The sequence below is a fragment of the Lycium barbarum genome, chromosome 5, assembly GCF_019175385.1.
Source record: "Lycium barbarum isolate Lr01 chromosome 5, ASM1917538v2, whole genome shotgun sequence".
NCBI classification, from domain to species: Eukaryota; Viridiplantae; Streptophyta; class Magnoliopsida; order Solanales; family Solanaceae; genus Lycium; species Lycium barbarum.
This window is the reverse complement of record NC_083341.1, coordinates 22,146,499-22,156,232: the sequence shown is the minus strand read 5'-3', so window position 1 is coordinate 22,156,232 and position 9,734 is coordinate 22,146,499. Positions and strand designations below refer to the sequence as shown.

At 34.2% G+C, this 9,734-nt stretch overlaps 1 protein-coding gene across 1 annotated transcript; it reads left to right on the top strand.

Moving 5' to 3' along the window:
• Positions 1-409: 409 nt before the first annotated feature.
• On the top strand, positions 410-3,566 carry LOC132642383 (vestitone reductase-like). Its single transcript, XM_060359608.1, has 4 exons — positions 410-479; positions 871-1,180; positions 2,320-2,518; positions 3,298-3,566. The coding sequence occupies exons 2-4, from the start codon at positions 943-945 to the stop codon at positions 3,437-3,439; spliced, it is 579 nt and encodes a 192-aa protein (XP_060215591.1). The 5' UTR covers positions 410-479; positions 871-942; the 3' UTR covers positions 3,440-3,566.
• The last annotated feature ends 6,168 nt before the right edge of the window (positions 3,567-9,734 follow it).

Below are 9,734 nucleotides of genomic sequence, written 5' to 3'. Positions count from 1 at the left end.
TGAGATTTTGGTGTGTCTTCCAAATGAAGCTTAGAACTCTATTTATAAGCTTCAGAAAACGCGTGAACAGTAACACCGCGTGAACAGTAACACCGCGTGAATAATAAACCGCGTGAACAGTAGCAAACAGTAAACCGCGTTTTATACGCGTGAACAGTACCACGCGTATTTACTATTCAACTCTGGTGGGCCTCACATGTCGGAGGGACCTACTCAACAAATTTTAGTGCATGCAAATGTTATTTATCTAATAATCCACTCATAATTGACGGATTTGGCTGGACTTATGTTCGCTGGTGGGTCATTTTGGGCATAGCACAAATTAGTGCACCTAGAATCTGAGGTCTAATTTCAGCTACATATATATACGTATCCTGATTTGACATATATATATATATATATATATTTATAAAAACTCTTCAAAAAAATTGAAGTTAGGATTGTAGGCGGAAGGTTAGGCACATACAGTTGAAGTTCAGGTATTTTTGCCTGAACTCCAGGCATATGGATGAAATTCAGTTATTTTTATTTGAACTTCAGGCTCATATGGATAAAGTTATGTCATTTTGGTAAACTTCATCCATAAGTGGCTGAACTAGGTTATTTATTTTCTAAACTTTAGCAGTTTTTGCCTGAAGTTCATGCACATGTGGCTGAAGTTCAACCATTCTCACTTGAAGTTCGGGCAAAAATGAATGAATTTCAGACAACACTTTTATCTGAAATTTGTTTTGTCAAGCTTAATGTTAAACACCGCATATTTGAAGTTTTCTGAAATGGTTAGACATGCAATTTTTCTTTTTTCAAAATAGATACAGGTTAAATAGTAGCATACAAATATAATATCTCGTGAAACTTTTACATTTACAGGTATGCGTAGACTCAAAAACAGTTAAACGAGTTATATACACATCCAGTGATTCTGCAACGGCGTTCAATGACATGACTGGCTTAGAAGTTATAGATGAGAGCTCATGGAGTGATGTAGAATTTATTAGGAAGAATTGTCCAGTTTTAGCTGCTTACTCAATATGCAAGACATTGGCAGAAAAGACAGCCTTTGAATTTGCAGAGAAACATGATATTGAAGTAGTGTCAGTAATACCTCCTTGGATACATGGACCCTTCGTCACTCCTCATTGTCCTGGATCCGTACGAGATCTAATGGGATACTTTTTTGGTAAGTTTGCATTTTTTTTCCCCATACAAATAGATGATACTCCCACTCGTCCCAATTTGTATGTGATGATGTTTGACTGGATGCAAAGATTAAAAATAAAAGAAAGACTTTTGAAACTTATAGTTTAAAATAAGTCATAGATATTTGTATAATTATAAATTATAATAAATCATAGAAATTTGTATAATTAGAAATTATCTCTTTAAGAGTAAAAAGGAGAAGCTCAAATCTAGATATTCTTTTATCTGGGATCAACTCTCCAGTCTGAAGCGTGCACATTCATGGACCAGGGGGCATTTTCACCCCCCCGGGCCTGGACCGGTCAATCTAGGGCGCATCCCCCCCTCCTTTTCCAGGGGCCCACATCCAATCGGCCTGGGCTTGGCTTTGATAGCATGTCAAATTAGGCCTTAGGCCTAACTCACACCCCAAAAGCTAGCTCAACGGGAGAAGGATTGCCCATGCCTTATAAGGAGCATCGGGTTCTCGTCCGTCACCGATGTAAGGAGCATTAGGTTCTCATCCGTCACCGATGTAAGGAGCATTAGGTTCTCGTCCGTCACCGATGTGGTATATTCTCTTCAAAATATTATCAACAAATATTAAATAAAATCTATTTGTTCGAAGAAGCAACTATCTAAGGGTGGAAATTGCATGTCCAGTGGTAGTTAGTAATTGTGTCATGGCGGAAGCGAGCATGGCTGTGCGGTGGTAGCAGAATCTCGAGGTGGTTGCTGGCCATGTTTGGCGCTGGAGGATGGTGGTGGATGAGTTGAATTATGACCTGTTATTTAATTCTTCTTGGCCCAATCTATTTTGCTCCAAGCAAAATTTTAGTTAATTGGCTCATAACCTGTTTATTGATGACACGTTTGACGTGTTCAAATTTGATGCAACACGTCCATTTGCCACCATTAGCTAGTCAGTGTGTATATTAACGCTATTATGCGGCCCAACTTTTATTTTCTTGCAAAATCAAATTTTTGTTTTCGCAAGAAAACATAGTATTGACGGTATAAATGAGTAAAGAGTTCTAATTTTTCTTTTTCAGTAAAAAATGAGCATGAATAGTGTATAAAATTTAACTAGATTGAACATAATGTTTGTTTCTTCCATGATTAATTCTCTAACTTGTGCAGGAGAAAGAGATTTGATGATAGAGCATTATCCTACTATCCCTGTGGTCCACGTGGATGATGTGGCAAATGCACACATCTTTCTTTTTGAATATCCAAATGCAAGAGGAAGATACATTTGTTCCAATGTTGCAATAACAATAAATCAACTCACAAGACTTTTATCAGCAAGATATCCAGAATATAAAATTCCAATTGTCGAGTAATTTCTCTAAATCAGTTATTTTTCAATCTTTTAATTTGTTGATATATTGAGATCAAGGGTGTGTTCGGTATAAATCACTTATTTTTCAATCTTTTAATTTGTTGAAATCTTGAGATTAAGGGTGTGTTCGGTATCGGAATGGAGGAAAATATTTTCAATAAATGTTTTCAACTTTTTCATGTTTGGTTGGTCAAAAGTTTTGGAAAACTTTTTTGATCCCTAATGCGCGATGAAATTAAGAAAAACAAGTTCAATAAGTGGTTCTTCTTTCGATTCAAAATAAGTACCCACTTAGCCTTTTTATTTTGGTGCAAGAAAGAGTTAACTTTATTTTTTCAAATTTGCCCTTATTGAGTGCTAGTGATCAGATCCCAAAATCTATTTAATTAAGTATAGTTTAGTCAAATGCCTATTTTTTTTTTTCTAGAAATTAGCATTTTCTTAAGCGGTGTGTTAAAGGCTAAGTGGACACTTATTTTGAACCGGAAAGAGTATTTCAAACTAATTGTCTAATTCCCACCCTCCAAATCCCATCCCAAACCCCATAGCCCCATCCCACCACCCCCATATTCCTAGCCCTCTGACTCCAATAGTGTTTGCCTATATATTTAATATTTTACCAAGCATTAAAAAAAAAAGTAAGAAAATCACTTATTTTCAAGAAAATAATTTTCAAAAAAATATTTTTGGTGGAAAACATTTTCCTTTTTACCAAATACACCCAAAGTAATTAAACTAACTGATTTATGTACTAATTGCTAGTATCTCTTTTATAGGTTGTCAAAGGAAGTATGTGATTCTCAATATCCTGAATATTCATCAAAGAAACTCTTGGAGACTGGATTCAAGTATGAGCATGGTCTGGAAGTGATGTATGATGGAGCAATTGAGTGCTGCAAAATAAGGGGTTTATTTTAATTCAAGATACAGACCTGAATGCAGCAACATAAAGCATTTTTCTAAGTATTGTCATGTTTTGAGGAGATTTATTTTGTGTGTTCTGTTTTGGTTTCTGAAGTACTGAAAAATTGTGGAAGCTATTAAGATGGTGTACAAGTATGTTTAATTTCTTATATTACATATATATTTGGTTTGTTTGTGTTGATTATTACATGAACTACGATTGTCACTAAAAGTTTAAAAACAGTATACTCTCTCTCACACACACACACGTACAAAAACAATAAGTATTTCAAAATCATTTATCTATCAAATAAAGTAATTTCAAAATCATTTATCTATTTAAGTGAAGTAATCGTAAAGCAAAATTTTATACTATATTTTAAATTGTGCTCAAAAGTATTTTTGGAAAGATTGGTCAAGACGGATTGCTACTATCGGAAAGTGCCTTTTCTGAATTTCATTCGATAAAAAATATTTTTCAAATAAGCAAATTTTAAATGTTTGATCGAACAAGCTCCAAGGGGCTGGTTGGTGTGAAGAAGTTGTACTAGATTATAATGTGGGGATTATAATATTAGAATTTAAATAATGACAAGATTACTTAGTGGATATTCTTTTATTCGCATATGTTTAATATAAAACATGGGGATAAGGCACTAGTATACCCTTGAACTTTAGCTAAAGTTGTTGCGACACACCTTATTGTTACTAGGGTCCTATTACTCCGTAAACTTTTTTTTTGTATTTTTTTGCACCTTATGTGCTGACGTGGAGGAGGGCGTGAGAACACCTCCTTCAAGCGCATGGAACTTGAAAAAAAAAGCTCTAACCTATACGAAATGGCCATGTGTTAGTTCCAAAGCTGATCTTCAAGAGCTCTCCATCCCCATTTTATCACCCATTTTCAAGAACTCCAGATCTAATTTTTGGTCTCAAAATTCAACAAAACTAGCTAAATCCGCACCAATCAAGCTCAAAATTCAACTACAACTTCACACCAACATCATCACCAAACCCCAATAATCAATTTGGCTAACAATCAAGAAATTTTGACAAACCCATTTTTTTGTTCTTCAAGCTTTTTCAAGGTTTAACAAAGGTGGATTCAATTCTTTATTCATTTTCGAATCTCGTCAACAACTAAGGATCTAGAATGAGTTTAGCACTTGAATCTCAACTTTAAAACATCAACAACCTTCGAATATGCTCAACACGTCTAATTCTTTTTCAAGCTCATAAAAAAACAATAACAATAACAATTGTCCTTTTCATTTTTCTAAATATAAAGTAAAATTTCCATACATTTCGGAATTAAAAAGAAAACAAAAAGGAAGAAAATGAAATAGATTTTAATAAATTTACGAAATTACACATGGCAACGCGTGTATTTCACTGTCTGCCAAATGTTTGGTTCTCTGTGCCGCGTTAGCACTTAGGGTGGCATTTATTACACTTTAAAATAGTTTAGGGGATAATAGGACCCTAGTAAAGATAAGGTGTGTCGCAATAACTTTGGCCAAAGTTCTGGGGGTACTAGTGCCTTACTCCTAAAACATGTGTTTGATTTAAAGTAAACAAACTTTTATTTTCAGTTTTAACATTTATTTTTTTTAAAAGACTAGGAGAAAAACTTTGAAGAAGGACAAATATGTTACTTTATTTTGGAATTGTTATTCCATATAGTGTGGTATAAAAATAATACTATTACTATTTTGATATAAAAAAATTTAGCATTGCTAATCTCAAAATTAAAATTCTATCTCGATGTTATAATCTTATAACCAAATAAACTCTAAGTTAGCGTTTGACTATAGATTTTGGATCAGATTTTAAAATCAAATATTTGTTTGGCCATGAAATTTGATGAGATTTTAAAAATTTATTTTCAAAATATTTTCAAGTTTCAGAAACTGTTTCAGATAAGTTTTTGGGAGAAAATTCATTTCCACTCACAAAACTTCAATTTTTTTTCAAGTAAAACGCATGTTCACACACAACTTCAAGTTCCAAAATTACAACTTCAAAAACATAACATTTTTTAATTTCAAGACCTCAAAATCTATGACCATAGGGAGCTAAAAGTTCTCTCCATTTTCTGGTAAGATACAAATTGATAGACCCCAAGATGGCTATCAAGCTTGCAGATCCGATCTTGTATCAAAATATTGCTTGAAGTACTTTGAAGATGCATGGAAAAAGGATTTGAGGCTTGAAAGGATGCTAAAATGGAAGTACAAGACTCCACTTGAAAGAATACTTGGAGCATGGAAAAAGAGGTCATTTATGCAAAGGGCCTATTTTTAAAACACAAGCCCACATGCCAAAGAAGACTAAGAAGACCCTTATTTCATTAAGGGTATTTTTGTAATAATGATTATTAGTCTTTATTCTTAACCTAGGATAAATACTACATTATGTCATTTTATTAGGGATAGATTATGTTGATGTAAGAAAAATTGAGCAAGTGCTCTTTGTGAGGATTTTTAGGAATTCCTCTTTCTTTTTATATTTGAACGTTTGGACTACAATGGATGAGTGAATCCAAGTATGAATTCAAGTTTCTATCCTTTCTTGGTTTATTCTAATAGTTAAATGCATATTTGATTGCTAGTTTTAACCTTTCTCTCATATTTCTCCCTTAATTTCTATCTATTTTTATTGTTTGCTAATTTCTTGTTATCTTTGCATTTCTTCCGCTTTCGGTATTGTATCATTTGGTATCAGAGCTTAGTTTAGGTTTCTTTCATCAAATCTAGTCTTGAGTTTTGATTCCACTAAAAAAAAAAGAAAAAAAAAAGAGGTTTTGCAATTCAAAAATCCAAAAATAGTTTTCACTGTGTGTTCTTGTTCATAGCTGGAAATTGTGAGTATTTTACTGGTGTGGCTGCATTGATAATGTACTGTTGGAATTATTGGGATTCTCATTAGTTCACAAATGAAAAACTAGAGAGAGAGAGAGAGAGAGAGAGCTTCCGTGTTGGGTGTTTGACATAACAAATTGAATCTTAGTTGGACTAATCATCTTCTTAGTTGATTCGTTAATACATTTAGCTGCTGAGGTAGAATTTTGAAAGCTCATTACTTGCTCCGTTGAGCTCGTTAGCATAATAAAAAAACATCTTGTTTTTCACTATTTCGGTCTCATCTATATGCAAATCTATTTGGTTTGGTGATTCTTACTGAGAGTTATTGTTTGAGGTATGAATTTGAGTTGAAATCTAAGTGAAATATGAGATGCGAAATTGAATTTGGCCTTGAAAACATGAACTCACCATTGCTGGTTTCTACCTTGCTCGAAAGTTGTGTATTTAAAATTTGGGTGTTGTTGAGATCAGCTTGTCATGATAGATTAGGGCTCAAAAATTGTTTTATTGACTAAATACAGAAGCTTGGAAGTGATAAATTTTTGAAAACCTCCATTATTGAACTCTTGAAGAAGCCGATTTCGAACCGGATTCGAAAAATTGGAGCTAGTGTTTTTGGATTCATTTGTTGGATTGAACATGCTGGAAAAGGATGTTAAACCTAGAGAACGTAATAACCATTGATAGTTGAAAAATTCTAAGAAAACAGTCCACCATTGACGACTCCATTGAAGCTTCGAGTTCGAACTCTCGAGTTGCTGCAAACGAACTTCGATTTGAATGGGTAATATCTTAAAAGAACCGAAATGTCGAGAGGAGTTTGAAACCTGAAATTTGGGGCTGTTTGATTGAGATTTGAGGTGTCTTTGGTTGGATTTTAAGCAGTTGCTCACAAAAAAGATGAAGAACAGTAACTTGTTGTCCAGATTTTGCATACACTGGCCAGATTTTGTAGAATTGGCCACTCATTAAATAATTTTCAAGTCCAGTTCTTGTAAATTTTGGTTGCTGCCCAGAATTTTATATTTAATTGTTTGCTTCCCTGCTTTATTTGGTTTCAATTAGTAATTGTTCCTATTAGTGTCATCTAGTTAATTGTGTACGTATTTCTTTCGTGCTAATTCTTTTTGTCCTTTTTCTCATTTTATTTTGTTGATACTTCTTTGACACTTGTTTGTTTCTTTTACTAGTCCGATTCCTTGTGTCACATAAACTCCACTCTGGACCGATACTTGGAGCTCATTCAAAGGACAGTTGAAGTTGTGGTTCTTGAGATTGGGGATCTAGGATATTTTTGTGAAAAGGATTGAGTGGTGAGATCAATTGAATGATGTCACAAAATCCATCAGCCTTTCAGTGATACACGAGCGAAAATTGAGTGAAATTGATTGAGCCGCATATAAAGGTAAAGGTGTGATTATGAGGTCCTTGTTTTACGCTAACCACTTTTTTTTTTTTTTGTTTTAAGATGTCTTCAATAGGTACAAGGAGTTATATGGGAGGGATGGATGGCTATGTTGTTGAAGTTAGTAGGAGAAGGTCTTCACACACTAGCACAACTAAGAAGAGCTCTTTTGGATACATTAGTGATAGGTGTCTTGGACATGGTGAAGCTTTGAGGTATATTCCTTCTTGTAACTCTCATACTAGTGGAGTATCATATGAATATTGTTATGATAAGTTGAATGAGAGTCCTTAAGATGTAAAGGGAATTGATGTGAAAGAAGGGATTTGTAGATTTAAGGTGGCTATACTATTGAGGTGGGAAGAAACATATCGGAAAATCTTATTAGTCCTGCACAGTTGTGAAAGGGTTGGGGCTACGTTGTTATCAAATGACTACACCAAAGTTGTTCAATAGGACACGAATTAATGAAATGGTGGAGAATGTACATATTAGTAAAGGGAAATATTATTATGATTGGCCAACTTGTTATTGATTGGCCAACTTGTTATGTGTTTCCTTTGACCACTTGTGATCTATGCTTGGGGTTTCCTTGGTATGAAAGTGGTCATTTTTTTTAATATGTGCGTAGAAGATTCATGTTTCATACTCATAGGGTTTTATTTCAACTTCTCTTTAAGGAATTTCCTATCGTAAAACCATAAAGGAGTAAGTTTGTGGAAGCCTACCAAGAAGAGAGAAGAAGTGTTTCATCTTATTCAACTCCAAGTAGAAGTTTTTATCAATCCTCACATGATAGCATATCAAAAAGTACTACAAGTTCAAGAATTCATGAAATTAATGAAACAAGTGTTGGCTTGATAATACTCAAGAAGTGAGCTCTAAGTCTTGTGACCAATCCAAAATGAAGAGGTCAAAGAAGTCAAAAGGTAGATCTCTAAGTCCAATGCTTGAAATTGATTTGATAGGTCATCCTAACCCTTCAAAGGGCATCTTTGGAATATACCCTAACTCTTCCAAAGACGAGAGACAAAAGATTGCGAGGAGTAAAGGAGAGAAAAGTGTCAACTTAAGAGAGGAAAAGTGAGAGAATGTGTGGAGTGATGTGAGAAAGTTGCCACAAACTATTTCTAACTCTAAAAATTTCAATATTTCTTCTCCTATTTGTGATGTATCTCGTGTAGGTACTTTTGGAAGTAAATAATTGTTGGAGGATCCAAAAGGAAGTGCCCCTAAATAAGCCAAAATTTTACCATGCTTGAAAGATAAAATGGAGGCCAAAACCATTTCTTCAATTGGCCAAGTGAACTTGAAATTGGAAAGTCAAGGTAAACAAGATCCTTTTTTTGAGCCTCAAGGTAAAATAGTTATCCCTAATAGTTCAAGTGTTTATAATGTTATTAATGAAAGTGCTCATACACTAGTTGGTCCTTTTGATGACCGAATTGAATCTTCTTACAAGATTAATTTGTGTCCAACTAGTGTTGTCACTTGTGATATGAATGATAGTGCAATGTCATGTGATAAGAGTGCTCATACACTAGCTGATCCTTTTAATGACCGAGTTGATTCTTCTAGAAAGATTAATTTGTGTCCACTTAATGTTGACACTTGTGAAGAGAATGGTAATATTGTTGACACCTTGAATGTGAGTGGTGACTTGTCTTTATGTAATCTTGATAATTCGTCTTCTTCCATTATGAAACAAAGTGATTGTTATGAGCATCCACTAGTTGATCTCAATTGTGTAGCTAATGAAGTTATTTATTGTGAGCTTGTGAAGCTAAAAACTAGTTGATAAGAAATGATATGTTTTGATGACATGACAAACCCTAAGGAACCAAATTTCAATTAGGTTCACCTGTCTAAACTTGGTTAACCTTATGATATCTCATGTGCTGCTTTTTTAACATGCTCCTTCAAGAATCAAATGCCTGTGGGATTTTCTCATCTATGAGAGATTAGATATGTTAATTCAGAAGGACCAGGTGGGATCAGGTCTCCAGCCTGCTCAGCCAACAATGCAGCTATAGAGCTACTG